The following is a 21,877-nucleotide window of genomic DNA, read 5'->3' as shown; positions in this document are numbered from 1 at the left end:
GGTAAGCTCGGAGGCAACTGCAGTGGTGGAGGTGTGCAGGTGGGTAGACCTGCTGGGAGAGCTACACGTCACAGCCCAGAAATTGTGCGAAGGCACCGGGAGATGAATCGGGGGAGTGAGACCCCAAATTGAGAGCACCACAGTTTGGTCAATGGGAATTGGTTTTTAGAACCCATAGTGTAAGAGGGCCAATGGTTTGGCAGGAGAAAGACCCCGGGTAATGTAAAGTTGTTAAAGTCATTTAGGAAATAGTTAGGATTGATGAACCTGTCGCACCATACGCAGCCACTTACCTGTGGTGATGATGATGACTCCATACCTGTGTTTTCTTTGTTCTGTGTGCAGGAAATGAGAATTGCTGTTGGATTTGTGAGACGCATCACGACGTGGATAAGACATTGGGGTGATTCCATCTCTCCCTCCCTAGGAGGGACTGATGATGAATTGGTGATGGCAAATTTTGATGTGGAGTTGGAAATGGCAAATTTGATTGGTTAGGAGGGAGAGAAGACGAATTTGGTTTATGGGAGGAACGGGGAAGACAGTAGGGACGTTTGTTGATTTGTAAAGTAGATGTTTATGGGTAGTGTTGTGTTTTGTGGATACAGTAAGGGGTAAGGGAGGGGCAATGTAGGTTACCTGGTGGGGGGGGGGGGGGGGGGGCGTACGGTAGGAACGTACCTGTCTCACCTGGTTCCCATGTGCCCCCAGTGTGCATTACCTTGTATTGCGTGCACTTTTGCGCCCTTACCACCTTACTCACTTGTCTTCTTCTTTTGTCTCCCACCTCCGAGGATCTGGCTTTGGGGCAGAGAGAGAGGAGAGAGAGGTGCTGGCTCCGCAGTTGTGGGCCTGTACTTTCGCTGCTTGCTGCCTGGATCGATACACCATATGGACCGCAATGTTTGTGGCCGCCCACCATGGACCGCAGTTCTTTTGCGGGCAAGCACCACCCGTTGATGGACCCATGGGTCAACGTGGCACCTATGCCATACAGGTGAACCACTAATAGTTGGCCCCTGACGGCCACAATTTAGAAATGGACGCGGTTGGCGCCTTTCTTTATTTTTAAAGAAGCCAGAAGGCCAAGTACACCACATGAAGGCAAGACCAGCGGCAGAACATCGGCCGGCTGCGACACCACCGGTGACGTTGAACATTTTATTGGTGCACCGGATGGTGCTGACTGTTATGGGGTGGTGCTTTTGGTGCTTGGATGGGGTGCTCTGCACATTATTAAAGGCCATAAGGCCACAGAGCACTCGTGGGTTGGTGTATCGATGCTGGCATGCGTGCTCTCTCTATGCATAACATCTGCATGTGTTCCTCAAAGAACAGGTCCTGGATCGTAGTGTAAATATCAGTGTAGTCTTGTATAAATGATGCTCCCTACCGGCTGTATGTTTAGTTTGAGGATTCTTTCCGCGATTCGGTTATCCTGTGGGTGTGTTTCTGTGAGGAGAAGGGTGCAACGTCGCAGGGGGACATATTTACGCCATGTGAACATCTGTAAAACTGTCGCACTCAGGGTTGAGTTAATAGTAGAGGGAACTACATCTGAGTGCCACACTAACGTAGGTAAAAATTTATCGGGTCGGGACGCCCCGAGGTAGAGAAGGGTGCAATGTTGCGGATATGGGATTTGGCCTCCATCCATATCCGCTTGTAAATATTCCCCTATTTCCCCAATACTTCCCAACTATCCCCAATCCCCCATTCCCTAGTCCCATTTTCTGTAAACAACACTCTGTAGAACCGACCTTCCCCTTTTTCCCCCATTAAATGTCGTGCCCAGGTTCACCGCATCTCACGTAGACAACTATAGGACATCTTGCTAGTTATTCTTAGTCTATGTCAGTTAAGGACTCGTTTCCATTAATTCTGACTCTTCGTTGCACCAGAATGTGATTGTATGGCACCGTTAGTAAGTTTAGGACCTCCCAATACCTCCCCGCATCTCTTCCTCATGGAACAACAACACCAACAACAACAACAGCGGCGGCGGAGCGGCAGCGGCGCGGGGAGTGCGCGTCCTCACTCCGGCTTGGTTAGCCGCCATTGACCATGTGCTCCGACGGGGTTACCACAAAGGGGCTCACTGTCAGCTCCTCGTCAAGGGCGGAGCCCGGTAACCCCCCGCACCCAATAAGAAGCGGCGGACCTATTCCATCTGGGGCGGAGCTAACGAGCCGAGGGCGTGTCACTCCCCGCTGGACATGCGCAGGAAGACGGAGGTGACGTCAGATGCGCCTCAGCTACGAAGAAGAAAGGACGCCACCTCCTAGCGCTGAGAGATACCTCCCGCATCTCTGGACCGGACCGGGTCGATTCTGCCCCTGAGCTCAAGGTGCACCTTGAGCTATCGACTGCCTGCCCTTCCTTGCCATCAATCCCTGTGTGAGTCAGTCTTGTCTCATTTGTCTGTGGTCTGTCGGGGCTAAGATAAGACCGTGTCTAAGTGCCCACCTTTCTGTGCTGTACCTCTGTGCCGTGTAATCTAAACGTTCTGCATAACCCATATTATATCCTCCTCCGGAGGTCTTGAGAACTGTACCCCTGGTGTCGTGTCATTTAATCCCAGCCGTTGTGTCCTTTCCTTCATTGATCTAGCGTAGCGCGATTCGGCCAACGTTCGAGTGTAATCGGGTAAACTGTGCGAACACGGCCGCCATTCCGCTCGGCCCATCATAACATCTAAGTCGTGTCCGTAACAATATATATATATATATATATATATATATATATATATATATATATATATATTGTTACAGACGTGGCTTGGATGTTATTTACCGAGCGGTTTTATGGTATGACCACGTCTGCACAAGTTACCCGATTGTGCCCGAACGTTGACTAGTCGCGCGATGCTGGCTCAATAAGAAAAAGAAGACACCCGGCTGGATTACAATAACACAATACGACACCAGGGGTTCAGTTCTCAAGACCTCCGGAGGAGGTTATATTAAGGCGGAAGGTTAGATTACAACTACAAGAGGGACAGCATAGAAAGACAAGCACTTAGACACAATCTTATATTATTCCCAACAGACGACAGATAAACGGGACAAAGCTGACTCACACGGGGATTGATGGAAAGGACAGGCGGGTAGCGATGGCTCCAGGTGCACCTGGGCTCAAAGGTCAGAATCGACTCGGTCCGGTCCAGAGATGCAGGGAGGTCACAGCGCTCGGAAGGCGACGTTCTTTCTCCAAGCTGAGGCGCATCTGACTCAGCGCTCGCAGGTGGCTTTCCTTCTCCAAGCTGGGTGCGCATCTCTCGTCACATCCGGCGCGTGGCCGCGTATATCCGGCGGGGAGTGACACGCCCTCGGCTCGTTAGCTCCGCCTCGTGGAATCGGCACGTTGCTTCTCATTGGGTGCGTGCGGGGGGTTTACCAGGCTCCGCCCTTGACGAGGAGCTGACAAGGAGCCCCTTCGTGGTAACCCCGTGGAGCGCATGGTCTGGAGCTAATCGAGCCGGTGTGAGGACGCATCCTCCCCCGCTCCGCCGCCATCTCCTCTGTTGTTGTTGTAATTGTTGGGGAAGAAGATGGAAGGAGGTATGGGAAAGGTCCTAAACTCACTACTGATGCCATATAATCACATTCTGGTGCAACGAAGAGTCATAATTAATGGAGACGAGGCCTTAACTGACATAGAATAAGAATAACTAGGAAGATGTCCGAAAGTTGTCTACGTGTGGTGCGGTGGACCTGGGCACGACATTTAATGGGGGAATAAGGGGAAGGTCGGCTCTACTGATTGTTATTTACATGCAATGGGACTAGGGAATGGGGGATTGGGGAAAGTTGGGGAGTATTGGAGAAAATAGGGGAATATTTACAAGCGGATATGGAGGCCAAATTCCATATTCGCAACAATATATATATATATATATATATATATATATATAGATATATATATATATATAGATAGATATATATATATATATATATATATATATATGTATATATATATATATATATATATATATATATGTATATTACAGTAGATATCACAACCAGTGTAGACCCAGTCACTGACACAGCACCGATACAATAACATCTGAACCTTTGATAACCCGAAACTTTAGCCTCAGTGCACGAGTTGAGCCCGTAGGCCTTGCAGCGCGCGTCTCAGCCAACGGATTGGACGAGCCAGCTCGAAATGTGTCGAAGGCTGCCCAAGCGCACTAGTCGAGCTCGTGGTCCGATGTGCGCTGCAAGGCCTGAGGGAAATACTGCTACTGTCATCTTGGAGCACTATTTGCTTTGGCCACAGATGCCACACAGAACGTGTGCATTCTTCACCTGCTATGATTAAATTAGGCAACCTCGTCCACATTTCATTATTGAAAAATCCTGCAGTGCCTTTGGGTTATGTGAGAATGAATAATGTGGTAGAACTACATGAGGACTCTCACAGTCGCTCACTGACACACAACGAGACCGATAACAATAGCCTCTCCTGTCTCTTTAGGAATCGGCGAGGCTAATAATCTCTCAACATTGCCTCACCTTTACATCAAACCTGAGCCAACCTTAATGTATTTACCCTCAGCCCCAGAGCCACCCTCACTATGCATCTATAATGTCAAGGGGAGCACCAGGCGACCACACCTCCACAAGTCACCTCCGACCCTCAGCAATCATACCTTTAAGAGCAGCCAGCTTCTGGAGCTCTCTGTTTTTGCTCACGTTGAATCGGGAGGAGCTCTGTCTCCTCTCCTTCTTCACAATGTGTGGCGGTCCACCATACTTAACCTTGTTAAGTGGCGTCTGTGGGGGCGGAGTTCCACCACCGCCACCACCTTTTTTAGCCACAGCGGGTGAGGCAGCAGTGTTTGAGACAACAGCTGTGGTCTGCACAGTAAAAAAACCAGAAAAAACACGATCAGTAAAGCACTTGCAAAGAGAGGCTGGGATCATAAGGAATCACTCATAAGGCAGAAATCACTGAATGAGTAAAAACATGTGCCTCAACCATAAAAATGCACCAAAAGTAGCACAATCCTGATAAATAGGGAATGGTGGGTAATATTAGTCACAAGTGCATTCCCTCAAATCCAATGATTTTTTTTCTCACTCCAAAGGTTGGTTCCTATAACTGCTAAATTACTTTGATTATCGCTTGGGAACCTCTGGGCTGGCAGCATGGCCTGGGTCCTCGAGGTACGCACACTCGCCTCTAAGCTGTTTAGCCTGGGTTTGAATCTCGACCAAGCTATAAACCGTCACTGTGGTGTTTCACAGACAGGGCGATTCCTTTATGAGTGCGCTGTCCCTTGGATGAATGTTACGTGGGTGTCCAAGTCTGCTGGCATTAGTTAGTTGAAGATAAAGATCCCACGGTGTCCTTCGCGAAAAGTAGCCAAGCTATCTCCGGCAACATGAGCAAATTACAAATTCCTGCCCAAACCTTGCATTCCCCCTGTCCCAAGGCAACAAAGTGGAAAAGGTTCAACCCCCCCAAACGGGGGTCACGATGCCCATTCTTAATAATAGTAATAGTAATCCACTGGACAACCACATGGATGCAAACCAGTTAACAGTTTTACACAAGAGTGGGGAAGGAAACAAACGTATGACAAACTAGAGAGTTCATAGAAAATCTTACCCCGCACAGTCTTGAGAAAATGGTCATGGTCTATATTTTGTATGACCCACCAGCCACCATTTTGACTGAATCTCGATATTCCCCAATACCGAGAGCACAAGCGACACATTTCATTTGTCGAGATGGTGTGAAATGGCATTATATTGTGCCCAAGTACTGCTTTTGAAGGGTTTTTGAAAGTGGCAAGAATGTTTTGAAGGTTGCAGAGGAAAAACTTTTTCAGAAGTCTACCGCCGTTGATGAACAGTCTTTTATACCACCTTATTTAAACACATTACATTCGTTCCTCATGCCTGTTATTTGTGTCCTTTGTGATGCCTTATTTGACAGCAAGTTTCCTGTTTGGAATGATTTTCAATTTCCTCTTCATAGACGTGTTCAAAATATATAACATTCTACTCAAATAAGTTGTTCCTCCATCATAAACCAGCAACACCAGGAATATGGACCAGCAACACCAGAGGCAGCTAGCAACATGCAAAAGCAGGATGCACCAGCAACACCACAAGTGGAAAGCAGCATGCACCATTACCAGCAACATAAACAGCAAACAACACGGACTAGCAATACCACAGACAGCACACAAATTAGCAAACCCAGAACCAATGCAGGAAATCAAACAACATGCACCAAATCAACCTCAGACAGCAAACATGAACAAGCACCAACACTTCCAGGCAACCAGCTGCATGTACCAACACAAAACAGCATGCACCAGCAGCACAGGCAATAGGCAGCAAGCCACAGGCACTTGCCCTACCACTTACAGACACTCCTCGAGTTACGACGTAGGCGACTTACGACGACTCGCACTTACGACCGTCGCAAAAATCTCAGTTGCTCCTTGTGCCTCGCGCTGACAACATCCCTTAAGCTCCATCACGTGTGTGTGTGTGTGTGTGTGTGTGTGTGTGTGTGTGTGTGTGTGTGTGTGTGTGTGTGTGTGTGTGTGTGTGTGTGTGTGTGTGTGTGTGTGTGTGTTTGTGTGTGTGTGTACCGTACTGCCATCATCATGTCTTGCAAGAGGAAGAGTGCATCCACTGATGGATTGGAGAAAAAGAAGAGGAAGGCGATGGACCTGGAGTTAAAGATGAAAATAATCGTGCAGCTCGAGAACGGTAAAAGCGTGACCGCCATCTCACGTGACTTAGGCAGTTGGACAAAGAACCATCAGCGTATGCTTTTCTACGCCAGGGCCAGAGCACTCGGGTCGAAAGTATAGATGATGCAAAGAATTTTCATGTCACGTAGGTAGGCCTGCGATTTATTTTCAATGTGACTCACATCGTATTTTACTGTAAGCATACATCTCTATCAAGCTCAAACAGTGATGGTAGGGATAACTGGATCACTGATAGAACTTTGGTGAACAACATTGAGGGTAACGTTTCTCCAATATCAACCAATGGTTTAACCTCCATCGAGCAAGCATCTCCATCGTGAAACTCCGAAAGAAAGTGCTTTTCCCCCCATAATTGTTCTTCAACCTAACCTGTATGCTCACGGTTTATACAATATCTCGGCTCATTGACGAGTAAAGAGGAAGACGATCCTGGTATGCACCTTCTCTGTCCTCTGCCTCACCACTGATGGATGACCAGCCATCTTGTTCAAAGGAATGATTTGTGTGCTTATATGTGTTTATGTTATAGGGTACTTTATCACTTCTTATGGCAGTGCCATATTATTTGTGTACCTCATTATATGTACCTGGATTTTTGTAAGCTTTTTTTGTACAGTAACACGCATTGTAATGTCATAAAGTCTTTTATTTCAACCCTTTTATTTATTTTACTTATTGTACAGTGTATGGATTGGATTGGATTATGGGATTTAGTCTGTATGACTTTTAACAAATGATGCTATGGTGGAATACGGACTTGGAAATATTTAATAAGTAATATATAATAAGTCCATGAGGGGTGATTCGACTTACGACTACTTCGACTTACGACTTGCTTGTCGGAACGTAACCCCGTCGTAACTCGAGACGAGTCTGTATATGCAACAAAAAGCACACATCAGCACCACTACCAACAGTCTACAAGGCAAGTACCAGGGATACCTCTTCATGATGGTTGTACCCCCAATGCAAGACGGGGGCCAAATCTTTCAAGTCCCCACTCTTCCCGGATTTGTCAGGACAGCACAGCCACCGTCATATCACTGATCAGTGCCCATATACCGGCCCAATCCCTCTCACCTTCTACAGGGGCCCTCATACACAACCACTCAAATCACCACACTTCACACGAACACACTCATCACATATCCACAACAAACATTTTTTTCACTTTGGAGAGTGACCTTCCTCCTGCAGTCCTCCCCCTTCTCCTCATTCTAGCCACAGACAGAAACTAGAACAGCACTCGGTAGAGCGCATACCTCCACCAGGCTGAACAATTTGTTTTGTATCCCACTGTTAGGCCGGATCTGGATTCGGACCTGAACCAAAATCTAATGGGCTAGTTCTTGTCACCTAACCAACTCGTCCACCTAGTTGAGTCATAAATCGTCCATAACGCATTTAAATATCATGCTATATATCGTTTTTTAGCCCTATCTCTCAGTGCTGCAGAATCACTTTAAAATTAAATAATTAGAGTATCCGAATCCATATTCAGATCTTCACCAAAATATAATCGATTCGTCCTCGTCACACACCCAACTGGTCCACCAAGTTTCATCCGAATTCGTCCACAACCTTTTGAGATATCCTGTCCACAAACACACAGACAAACAGCCAGGGGTGAAAACAAAACCTCCATCCACCTTCAGTGGTGGAGGTAACAAAGATTCATTCACACATGCTGCCGACCCTGACGTCTCCAATTTACATTTAAAACACTTTGAATCACACGGAACATCAGCCCTCACAAACATAACCAACTTATCCTACCAACACTCAAGAATCCCCCAAAATTTGAAAACTCGGCAAAATCATTAGCCACCTGAAACAAAATAAACAACATCGCACCAAAACAACCTCCGACACACCTATCACATAACCTTGTACACCTTCAAAAGTTACAGAACACCGAATACTTACACTCTCAATCCCTCACACCAAGCACGGATTCTGGATACACCAGCACTAATCAACAACAATAACTCTATAGGCAGCAAACTCGATACACCAGCACTAATCAACAACAATAACTCTCGAGGCAGAAAACTGGATACACCAGCACTAATCAACAACAATAACTCTCGAGGCAGAAAACTGGATACACCAGCACTAATCAACAACAATAACTCCATAGGCAGCAAACTGGATACACCAGCACTAATCAACAACAATAACTCCATAGGCAGCAAACTGGATACACCAGCACTAATCAACAACAATAACTCCATAGGCAGCAAACTGGATACACCAGCACTAATCAACAACAATAACTCTCGAGGCAGAAAACTAGATACACCAGCACTAATCAACAACAATAACTCTCGAGGCAGAAAACTAGATACACCAGCACTAATCAACAACAATAACTCCATAGGCAGCAAACTGGATACACCAGCACTAATCAACAACAATAACTCTCGAGGCAGAAAACTACATACACCAGCACTAATCAACAACAATAACTCCATAGGCAGCAAACTGGATACACCAGCACTAATCAACAACAACAACTCGATAGGCAGCAAACTAGATACACCAGCACTAATAAATAAATAAATAAATAAATAAATAAACAAACACATCTAGAGGCCATTTTTCCCCGCAAAGCGGGGGTTGGCCTTTTTCGGGGACTGTGGTTGTTGTTGTTTTTTGGTCCCCTTTTTCAAGCAATGTATTACGGCCGGATGCCCTTCCTGCCGCCAACCCTTTTTGTCGCCTTTTACGACAAGCAGGGAATTACCAGTGAACTGGTACTCAATTAGCCGACCTCGGAAGGATGACAGGCTGAGTCAACCCCCCTGGCGTTAATTCAGCGATCGACCGGGATTCAAACCCAGGATCCTAGGATCCTAAGCTGGCACCCTAGCCGCTAGCCCAACACCAGGGTTATACACCAGCACTAATAAACAACAATAACTCTACAGGCAGCAAACTGGATACACCAGCACTAATCAACAACAACAACAACAACAACTCGAAAGGCAGCAAATTGGATACACCAGCACGAATCAACAACAATAACTCCAGAGGCAGCAAACTAGATACACCAGCACGATTCAACAACAATAACTCTATTGGCAGCAAACTGGATACACCAGCACTAATCAACAACAATAACTCTATTGGCAGCAAACTGGATACACCAGCACGAATCAACAACAATAACTCTATTGGCAGCAAACTGGATACACCAGCACGAATCAACAACAATAACTCCATAGGCAGCAAACTGGATACACCAGCACTAATCAACAACAATAACTCGATAGGCAGCAAACTAGATACACCAGCACTAATCAACAACAATAACTCCATAGGCAGCAAACTGGATACACCAGCACTAATCAACAACAATAACTCCATAGGCAGCGAACGGGATACACCAGCACTAATCAACAACAATAACTCTAGAGGCAGCAAACTGGATACACCAGCACTAATCAACAACACTAACTCTATAGGCAGCAAACTAGATACACCAGCACTAATCAACAACAACTCCATAGGCAACAAACTGGATACACCAGCACTAATCAACAACAATAAATCTATAGGCAGCAAACTGTATACACCAGCTCTAAAAACAACAATCACTCTGCAGGCAGCAAACTAGATACACCAGCACAAATCAACAACAATAACTTTATCGGCAGCAAACTAGATGCACCAGCACGAATGAACAACAATAACTCGATAGGTAGCAAACTGGATACACCAGCACAAATCAACAACAATAACTCCATAGGCAGCAAACTAGATACACCAGCACAAATCAACAACAATAACTTTATCGGCAGCAAACTAGATGCACCAGCACGAATGAACAACAATAACTCGATAGGTAGCAAACTGGATACACCAGCACAAATCAACAACAATAACTCCATAGGCAGCAAACTAGATACACCAGCACTAATAAACAACAATAACTCCAAAGGCAGCAAACTGGATGCACCAGCACTAATAAACAACAATAACTCCATAGGCAGCAAACAAGATACACCAGCACTAATAAACAACAATAACTCCATAGGCAGCAAACTAGATACACCAGCACTAATAAACAACAATAACTCCAAAGGCAGCAAACTGGATGCACCAGCACTAATAAACAACAATAACTCCATAGGCAGCAAACAAGATACACCAGCACTAATAAACAACAATAACTCCATAGGCAGCAAACTAGATACACCAGCACTAATAAACAATAACTCCATAGGCAGCAAACTAGATACACCAGCACTAATAAACAACAATAACTCCAAAGGCAGCAAACTAGATACACCAGCACTAATAAACAACAATAACTCCATAGGCAGCAAACTAGATACACCAGCACTAATAAACAAGAACTCCATAGGCAGCAAACTAGATACAGCAGCACTAATCAACAACAATAAATCTATCGGCAGCAAACTACATACACCAGCACTAATCAACAACAATAACTCCATAGGCAGCAAGCTAGATACACCAGCACTAATCAACAACAACAACTCTATAGGCAACAAACTAGATACACCAGCACTAATCAACAACAACAATAACTCTATAGGCAGCAAATTGGATACACCAGCACAATAAACAACAATAACTCCATAGGCAGCAAGCTAGATACACCAGCACTAATAAACAACAATAACTCCATAGGCAGCAAACTAGATACACCAGCACTAATCAACAACAACAACTCTATAGGCAGCAAGCTAGATACACCAGCACTAATCAACAACAACAACAACAACAACAACTCTATAGGCAGCAAATTGGATACACCAGCACTAATAAACAACAATAACTCCATAGGCAGCAAGCTAGATACACCAGCACTAATAAACAACAATAACTCCATAGGCAGCAAACTAGATACACCAGCACTAATCAACAACAACAACTCTATAGGCAGCAAGCTAGATACACCAGCACTAATCAACAACAACAACAACAACAACTCTATAGGCAGCAAATTGGATACACCAGCACTAATAAACAACAATAACTCCATAGGCAGCAAGCTAGATACACCAGCACTAATCAACAACAACAACTCTATAGGCAACAAACTAGATACACTAGCACTAATCAACAACAACAATAACTCTATAGGCAGCAAATTGGATACACCAGCACTAATAAACAACAATAACTCCATAGGCAGCAAGCTAGATACACCAGCACTAATAAACAACAATAACTCCATAGGCAGCAAACTAGATACACCAGCACTAATCAACAACAACAACTCTATAGGCAGCAAGCTAGATACACCAGCACTAATCAACAACAACAACAACAACAACAACAACAACCTCTATAGGCAGCAAATTGGATACACCAGCACTAATACACACCACCGTTTAGAGGCCATTTTTCCCCGCAAAGCGGGGGTTGGCCTTTTTCGGGGACCGTGGTAGTTGTTGTTTTTCGGTCCCCTTTTTGAAGCAATGTTTTACGGCCGGATGCCCTTCCTGACACCAACCCTTTTTGCCGCCTTCAACGACAAACAGGGAATTACCAGTGAACTGGTACTCAATTAGCCGACCTCGGAAGGATGACAGGCTGAGTCAACCCCCCTGGCATTAATTCGGCGATCGACCGAGATTCGAACCCAGGATCCTAGGATCCTAAGCCGGCACCCTAGCCGCTAGCCCAACACCAGCACTAATAAACAACAATAACTCCATAGGCAGCAAGCTAGATACACCAGCACTAATCAACAACAACAACTCTATAGGCAGCAAATTGGATACACCAGCACTATTAAACAACAACAACTCCATAGGCAGCAAGCTAGATACACCAGCACTAATCAACAACAATAACTCTATAGGCAGCAAATTGGATACACCAGCATTAATAAACAACAATAACTCCATAGGCAGCAAGCTAGATACACCAGCACTAATCAACAACAACAACTCCATAGGCAGCAAATTGGATACACCAGCATTAATAAACAACAATAACTCCATAGGCAGCAAGCTAGATACACCAGCACTAATCAACAACAACAACTCTATAGGCAGCAAATTGGATACACCAGCACTAATCAACAACAATAACTCTATAGGCAGCAAATTGGATACACCAGCATTAATAAACAACAATAACTCCATAGGCAGCAAGCTAGATACACCAGCACTAATCAACAACAACAACTCTATAGGCAGCAAATTGGATACACCAGCACTAATCAACAACAACAACTCTACAGGCAGCAAACTAGATACACCAGCACTAATAAACAACAATAACTCCATAGGCAGCAAACTAGATACACCAGCACTAATCAACAACAACAACTCTATAGGCAGCAAACGAGATACACCAGCACTAATCAACAACAACAACTCTATAGGCAGCAAACTAGATACACCAGCACTAATCAACAACAATAAATCTATAGGCAGCAAACTAGATACACCAGCACTAATAAACAACAACAACTCCAAAGGCAGCAAACTAGATACACCAGCACTAATAAACAACAATAACTCCATAGGCAGAAACTAGATACACCAGCACTAATAAACAACAATAACTCCAAAGGCAGCAAACTAGATACACCAGCACTAATTAACAACAATAACTCCATAGGCAGCAAACTAGATACACCAGCACTAATCAACAACAATAACTCCAAAGGCAGCAAACTAGATACACCAGCACTAATAAACAACAATAAATCTATAGGCAGCAAACTAGATACACCAGCACTAATCAACAACAACAATCTCGAAAACAGCACATTAGATACACCAGCACTAATAAACAACAATAACTCCAAAGGCAGCAAGCTGGATACACCAGCACTAATCAACAACAACAACTCTACAGGCAGCAAACTAGATACACCAGCACTAATCAACAACAATAACTCCATAGGCAGCAAACTAGATACACCAGCACTAATAAACAACAATAACTCCAAAGGCAGCAAACTAGATACACCAGCACTAATAAACAACAATAAATCTATAGGCAGCAAACTAGATACACCAGCACTAATCAACAACAACAATCTCGAAAACAGCAAATTAGATACACCAGCACTAATAAACAACAATAACTCCAAAGGCAGCAAGCTAGATACACCAGCACTAATCAACAACAACAACTCTACAGGCAGCAAACTAGATACACCAGCACTAATCAACAACAATAACTCTATAGGCAGGAAACTGGATACACCAGCACTAATCAACAACAACAACTCCATAGGCAGCAAGCTAGATACACCAGCACTAATCAACAACAATAAATCTATAGGCAGGAAACTGGATACACCAGCACTAATCAACAACAATAACTCTATAGGCAGCAAACTGGATACACCAGCACGAATCAACAACAATAACTCTACAGGCAGCAAGCGAGATACACCAGCACTAATCAACAACAATAACTCTACAGGCAGCAAACTGGATACACCAGCACTAATCAACAACAATAGCTCTGCAGGCAGCAAACTGGATACACCAGCACTAATCAACAACAATAGCTCTTGGCAGCAAACTGGATACACCAGCACTAATCAACAACAACAGCTCTTTCGGCAGCAAACTGGATACACCAGCACTAATCAACAACAATAGCTCTGCAGGCAGCAAACTGGATACACCAGCACTAATCAACAACAATAGCTCTATAGGCAGCAAACTGGATACACCAGCACTAATCAACAACAATAACTCTGCAGGCAGCAAACTGGATACACCAGCACTAATCAACAACAATAGCTCTATAGGCAGCAAACTGGATACACTAGCACTAATCAACAATAGCTCTTTGGCAGCAAACTGGATACACCAGCACTAATCAACAACAATAGCTCTAGAGGCAGCAAACTGGATACACTAGCACTAATCAACAATAGCTCTATAGGTAGCAAACTGGATACACTCGCACTAATCAACAACAATAACTCTGTAGGCAGCAAACTGGATACACCAGCACTAATCAACAACAATAACTCTGCAGGCAGCAAACTGGATACACCAGCACTAATCAACAACAATAACTCTGCAGGCAGCAAACTGGATACACCAGCACTCATCAACAACAATAACTCTGCAGGCAGCAAACTGGATACACCAGCACTAATCAACAACAATAGCTCTATAGGCAGCAAACTGGATACACCAGCACTAATCAACAATAGCTCGATAGGCAGCAAACTGGATACACCAGCACTAATCAACAACAATAACTCTATAGGCAGCAAACTGGATACACCAGCACTAATCAACAACAATAGCTCTATAGGCAGCAAACTGGATACACTAGCACTAATCAACAACAATAGCTCTATCGGCAGCAAACTGGATACACTAGCACTAATCAACAATAGCTCTATAGGCAGCAAAATGGATAACTAGCACTAATCAACAATAGCTCTATAGGCAGCAAACTGGATACACTAGCACTAATCAACAATAGCTCTATAGGCAGCAAACTGGATACACTAGCACTAATCAACAATAGCTCTATAGGCAGCAAACTGGATACACTAGCACTAATCAACAATAGCTCTATAGGCAGCAAACTGGATACACCAGCACTACCATTAGTGGCAAGTAGCACGCACCAGCCCCATCACAGGCAGAAAGCACCAAAAACCAGTACCACCATCTGTCTCCAGGCAACAAACAGCACTACTCCAGGAAGTAAGTAGCCTAGACCACCACCACCACCACAGGTCACACCAGCATCACCACCACACATCACAAGCAACACACATCAGCATCATTAGAGCAGGACAAGTAGCAGACACCATAGATAGCCAGCACCACAGACAGCAAGCACCACCAGAGACAGCAAGCACCACCACAGACAGCTGGTACAACCACAGACAGGCAGTGCAACCACAGACAGCAAGAAACAGTACCACCACAGACAGCCAGCACCATCACAGACAGCCAGTACCACCACACAAGCACAACCACTGACAGCAAGCACCAGCATATATAGTAAGCACTACCACAGACAGCAAGCACCACTACTACCACAGACAGCAAGCACAAGCACCACCACATATAGTAAGCACTACCATAGACAGCAAGCATATGCACAAGCACAACCACTGACAGCAAGCACCACCACCACCACATATATTAAGCACTACCACAGACTGCAAGCACCACCCTAGACAGCAAGTAACCGCATCACCACAGTCAGCCAGCACCATCACAGACAGCAAGCACCACCATAGACAGCACTGACTACCACAGACTGCAAGCACCACCATAGACAGCCAGCACCACAGACTGCAAGCACCACCATAGCCAGCACTACCACAGAGTGCAAGCACCACCATAGACAGCACTACCACAGATAGCACCACCACAGATAGAATGACAAACCAGTAGACAGTAGCTCTACCTATATACAGTGAGTACGCACCAGCACCACTACCCTTAGTGGCTTAGTACTTACCTCCTCGGTGTTCTCCACGGCATCCTTGGCGCTCTTCTTCGCCTCCTTTGCTGCTTTCGCGCCTTCCTGCGGCAACATAACGGACCGCAGCGCCTCGCCCTTCAGTTGGAGTCCAATGATCCCAAATCAACACGTACGGCCGGCCACAAGTGCCCACAACACAATCAAACGGTGGCGAAAGTGCAAACGGAAGGATAAAAATCTCGGCAAATTCACGAATACGTCCGTAAAAATCCCCACGTCCAAACGCGCGCAATTCGTCTGCGAACAGAAAACAAATCAAAGGCACCTCCTTCCTGGATCGACAGGTATTGTTTATTGTCAACGCTCGTCGCACACGAATGAAAAGCTGTCGTTTCGCGCAGCCGAGGCTCCTCACCTTATCCTTCTTGCCTTTGTTCGGCATTGCGCGGCCTAGCGCGCCCTGCGCACCCTCCGCCTTGCCTCGAGCCGCGGGGATACGCCGGGCGGCGCTCCCATTGGCTGCGGGCGTGTCACGTGGCCCCGCACGCAGCACCAAGCAGCTCGGAGCAAAAGGTATCCGACGCTCGCGTGACGTGACGTTCACCGTTCAAAAACGTTGTCAAGTCACGTTGAGATCACCGAGAAACGGGGAAGCCTCATATTCCCTTTGTCAATCGTTGCAGTTGAACATGAAGCCACGAAATCCACTTTGAGCGGCCATCAGATCATGCTGCCGACAAACGTATCCGTGCAAAGTAAGCGTGCGTAGTCAAAGTTCAGGTAACCTTTTGAGGTCACCCCGGGAAAGGTGTTGCGACCATTAAGGCTTTCACAAACCGGCTGGCCAGGCCCGTTTTTCGACTGGAGCTGATTTTGGTAGGAAAATGTAACTCACCCACTTTGGGATCTTAAATGTCAACCAAAGATTGCGAGCAAACAGGACAGCCGGCTTAACGTGCATCCGAGGGACGGTGCGCTTGGAAATCCAACGTCCCACCTGCGAAGCAACAATCCGACAATTTCAAAGTTAAAGTCAGGTCGGCAATCAAACCCAACCAAATGACAGTATCCAGTCCCGAATCTTCACCAAAATCGAATCAATTCGTCGCTGTCACACACTCAAACTGTCCACCGAATTTCGTCGGAATCCGTCCGCAACTTTTTGGGATATCATGTTAACAAACAAACAGGAAGACGTCATGCAGAGCACAATACTCGCAAAATCCCCCCCCCCCAAGAAAAGAAATTCCATTGATATAGCAAAAGCAAATTGTCCATTTCATCAAGATTAAAATTGACAACCTTGATCAAAGCTCGGGTCAACAGGAAGAAAAGTGACGATTTTTCAGATGAAAAATGACGATTTTGGAAGGTTGACCTTGAGTTGACCTTTGACCTTTTGACCTCAAAAATACTTTGTGATTGAATTTATTGACCAGATATGCAAATGCTCTTCAAACTTCCAGTCAATCGGATGAAAATTGAGGATTTTAGAAATTCGGCCTATGTTGACCTTTTGGCCTATGCTCACCTAAAATATAATTTGTGATTGAATTTATTGACCAGATATGTAAATGCTCTTCAAACTTCCAGTCAATCGGATGAAAATTGAGGATTTTAGAAATTCGGCCTATGTTGACCTTTTGGCCTATGCTCACCTAAAATATAATTTGTGATTGAATTTATTGACCAGATATGCAAATGCTCTTCAAACTTCCAGTCAATCGGATGAAAATTGAGGATTTTAGAAATTCGGCCTATGTTGACCTTTTGGCCTATGCTCACCTAAAATATAATTTGTGATTGAATTTATTGACCAGATATGTAAATGCTCTTCAAACTTCCAGTCAATCGGATGAAAATTGAGGATTTTAGAAATTCGGCCTATGTTGACCTTTTGGCCTATGCTCACCTAAAATATAATTTGTGATTGAATTTATTGACCAGATATGTAAATGCTCTTCAAACTTCCAGTCAATCGGATGAAAATTGAGGATTTTAGAAATTCGGCCTATGTTGACATTTCGGCCTATGTTGACCTCAAAAATACTTGGTGGTTGAATTCAGTGACCAGATATGCAAATCCTCTTCACATTTCAAGTCAATCGGATGAAAATTGAGGATTTTAGAAATTCGGCCTATGTTGACATTTCAGCCTATGTTGACCTCAAAAATACTTGGTGGTTGAATTCAGTGACCAGATATGCAAATCCTCTTCACATTTCAAGTCAATCGGATGAAAATTGAGGATTTTAGAAATTCGGCAAAGTTGGTGACCATTGGCCTATGTTGACCTTTTGACCTTTTGCCCCCAAAAACAATAGGCTTCTTGCTTATGACCAACTCTACCGTTTGGTGAAGTTTTGTGACAATCCGTTTAGAATTGTGACCTGTAGGCCGGTGACAAACAAACAAACAGACAAACAGACAGAACCACAAACGCAACCGACCAATATAGTTGAAAAATCTTCGATTTTGCAAGTAATGAATGGACGGACAGACAGACAGGGGATAAATCATAAGCTCCGCCCACCTTCAATGGCACATATGCTCCACCCACCTTCAGGAGCATAGGTAATTAGTCTGCTCTCCATATGTTTACAAATCTCTTCAGAAAGGTAATCAAAAAATGACCGACGATTGAACTTGACCACAACCAACTACCAGCTCGCAGCAAGAAAGTGTCAGGAGTGGAGTCGTCTCGTCCTGAATGCGACGAAGGAGAGTTTTTCCAAATCTGCTTCTGCTTGTTCAACTCAGTCAACAAGAACTTGTCAACAAATTAAACAACAAGAACTTGGCCCTCACCCAAGGCATACCAATACATCAGCATGTGAAGCGGAGTCTCCATTGGTGCATCAACGACCTTGGAACTGTACCCAAGTCGTGGCAAGATCCAATCTGTCTATTCGTCTTTTGTCCACAGTTTTCAAGCAATTGTTAAAAAAACAAAATTGGGGTGTACAGGTGACCGGCTAAGTACAGCAACGCACATTTTTGATCAGGATCCAGATGCTAGAATTCTTCACCATTGGGATATATAGCACGATATCTCAAAAAGTTATGGACGGATTCGGAAAAAAAACTTAGTGGACAGGTTGGGTGTGTGACAAGGAAGAATTGATTGGATTTTGGTTCAGGTCCAGATCCAGCCTATCAGTGGGATACAAAACGTAAACTGTTAAGCCTGGTGGAGGATGCGCTCTACCAACGCATCATTCTAGTTCCCAGTATTTTGTTCGAAGGGATATTTTCAGGATCGTCATCGAACCCCAAACATCTTTCAATTGTAGTTTGTTTACGGTAATATTCCCAGGGATTTTTTTTTTTTTAAGATCTCCGTGAGGTTCTTATCATTATTGTTGGTACAATGCAGCGCTCTTTAGTTTCCAACCTTTTTTGTCTTCATTTTGAGATCTTAGAACACTATTTTGTCATTTTTCAATTCCTGAGTTGTTTAAGCCAAAATCGCTGGGTAGTGACATCTCCATTGGCAATGCCACCTTTTCTATTTGTACATAAGTAGGTTAATATCTGGTCGCAAGGCTTTGTTTTCTATGTTCCTGCTAAATGGGATCATGAGGTCGTATGTGAGCATCACCTCCTCGTTTTCAATTATTGCTTTTGGTTCATGGCTCCATGAATTTTCTGGAACTGGGATGTTGAAATTTTTGCAAATGCGGCAGTAGATTAATCTACATACCTTATTGGGCCTTTGTGTATGCAGCTGTTCTGACATGAGTGTTTTACATTCCGATAGGAGGTGGCTCGTACTTTCCGTTTCTATCTTGCAGAACCTACACTTGGCCGATTGACTTGGTCCCACCATCTTCTTAAAGCCATTGGTTTAGTGTCCTTGGTCTTGGCCATTTATTATGATTTGTTCTCTATCCCAGTTGAACTGACCTGTTCTTAGTCATTCTAATGAGCCTTATTTCTCTATGCCCAGTCTGTCCAACTATTTTTGTATCTTCCTGCTTTCTTATCGTTTTCCCAGTTGTCGGTGTATATCTGTTGACCTTTCATCTCAGGAAATGGCCAGTCACTTAATGCACTGGTATTCGGTTATTATTTTTTTACTGTTCCCCAAGGTCACCCAAAATGAGCCAAAACTGACGGCACACACACCGATGCTCATGGCTCAAAACAAATCAAAGCAAATGGCTCAAACACATTTTCTTACCTTTTAAAAGGTTTATCTTGTATTGAATATGGGGGGAAGGTGCGCAAGACAAGCAGTTCGGATCAGACCAAGTGACTCAAAAGACTCAGAGGAGAATGGGGACTCACAAACTTATATGAGAAATGAAGGGCAAAACTGAACCCACTCGAGGAGCCACAGATCACACTTATAGAAACATTAAGTTTTGCTGGTGGGGACTTTCCTTTGTCTATGATGTGAAAATGCAAGACTTTTAACATAAAAGGAAAAGGCATCCAAGACCTTTGGAATCAGTGTCAATTATTTATTTACCACACCGTGAACTCCCGTTCACTCCCCAAGCCACTTATTGTAGTTAGCGGTCTCGGAAACCCGAGATCCAACATATTTTCATATTACCACAAGAACGGCAAGATGATGCCACGACAGACTCAATGCAGCCGCTTTTGAAATCCAGGAGCGAGACGAGAGCCAGTGACGAAGTGAGTCCAAAAACGGAGTAAGCCAGAGATTAGTAGCCCCTCAACCAGCCCTCATTACCATCTCTGCCATTTACACACGAGTCATCCTGGTCTGCCCTCCGTCCTCTCTCCAGGCCCTTCTTCTCCCTCCTTAAAGCGCTTCTTTGCACTCCATGCACATGGAGTTCTCCTGTCTCTCCGAGGTCGCTTCCCATCAAGTTCTCCTCTCTCTCCAAGGTCACTTCTTCCCCTCTCCAAAAACAAGGTGCTACAAGCCTGGGTCAATCCCAAACTTCTTCAGAGAAAACCACAATAAAGTTCTGCCTCACAAACTCCTCCGTGATCAGCTTCTCATCCTTCTCTTCCTCTTGGGCGGAGTCCTCCTCTGGACCAGTCTGCCCATCGGGCGGCCCTGATAAAAAAATTAATCCATGGCTGGCACACACTGGCCAGAGAGATCTTGAAACCACTCAGGTTCAGATTATTAAGAAGAGGAACACTGTGCAAATGAGATAACAGGAAACCTTGTACAGAAGCCGTTTTATTTGATGGCTCCATGAAACTATAACATGAGAAACAAGAAAGAGCAATCAGAGATTGCAGAACCCCCCCAGGATGCGTTTTCAGTTTTTTAAGGCTTTTGTGTTAAAACAAATATGGAGGCCAAACCACGTGACCGATGACGTCATCTTTTAATTTTCTCCACCAAATTTATCCTTCGATTATGCTCACTAGCAATGGTACCCACCCTACGGGCAGGGCTTCAATTGGGAGGCCCAAATGAAAAGGCTAAATATCAGAAATTGAAGGCTTTTTTTTCTTTTAAACGATTTATATAAATATCCGTTAAATCTCGATCGGTGCAGCCATTTGTGCGGCACCCGGGAAAATAACGTCATGCGGGAGCAAGTATCAGCAGGATGTGGCAGTGTGGGAGTCCACGTTTCTGAACCTCCTTCATGCTGAAGTAGCCCACCACTTCTCCAAGCATTCCGCTCTTCAGATCCGCCATGACAGATTTAAGCTTGATACTGAAGACGCGTGCAGTTAGTCCTACCGATGTCGTATGTACTCCCGATACGTGTTTCCTTCATTGTAAAAACTTCC

The 21,877-nt window shown here is 44.6% G+C and overlaps 1 protein-coding gene across 4 annotated transcripts in view; it reads right to left on the bottom strand.

Moving 5' to 3' along the window:
* The window catches only part of LOC137417543 (serine/threonine-protein phosphatase 2A 56 kDa regulatory subunit gamma isoform), a 212,221-nt gene extending 195,544 nt beyond the window's left edge, over nucleotides 1–16,677 (bottom strand). For 2 of the 4 annotated variants that reach the window (XM_078787094.1, XM_078787096.1), the window contains exons 1-3: nucleotides 16,563–16,657; nucleotides 16,184–16,249; nucleotides 4,655–4,862 (exon numbers count right to left, since the gene is read on the bottom strand). In XM_078787094.1, the coding sequence (XP_078643220.1) occupies nucleotides 4,655–4,862; nucleotides 16,184–16,249; nucleotides 16,563–16,589 (301 nt within the window). In that variant the 5' untranslated portion in view covers nucleotides 16,590–16,657. Of the gene's footprint in view, nucleotides 1–4,654; nucleotides 4,863–16,183; nucleotides 16,250–16,562 lie in introns of all 4 variants that reach the window. The other 2 variants (XM_078787095.1, XM_078787097.1) reach the window with 2 other exon arrangements.
* Nucleotides 16,678–21,877: the final 5,200 nt, after the last annotated feature.

This window comes from Myxine glutinosa, chromosome 11 (genome assembly GCF_964187855.1).
Source record: "Myxine glutinosa chromosome 11, kmMyxGlut1.1, whole genome shotgun sequence".
Taxonomy (NCBI): Eukaryota; Metazoa; Chordata; class Myxini; order Myxiniformes; family Myxinidae; genus Myxine; species Myxine glutinosa.
The sequence above is the reverse complement of the archived record's forward strand: the minus strand, read 5'-3'. Positions and strand labels throughout refer to the sequence as shown.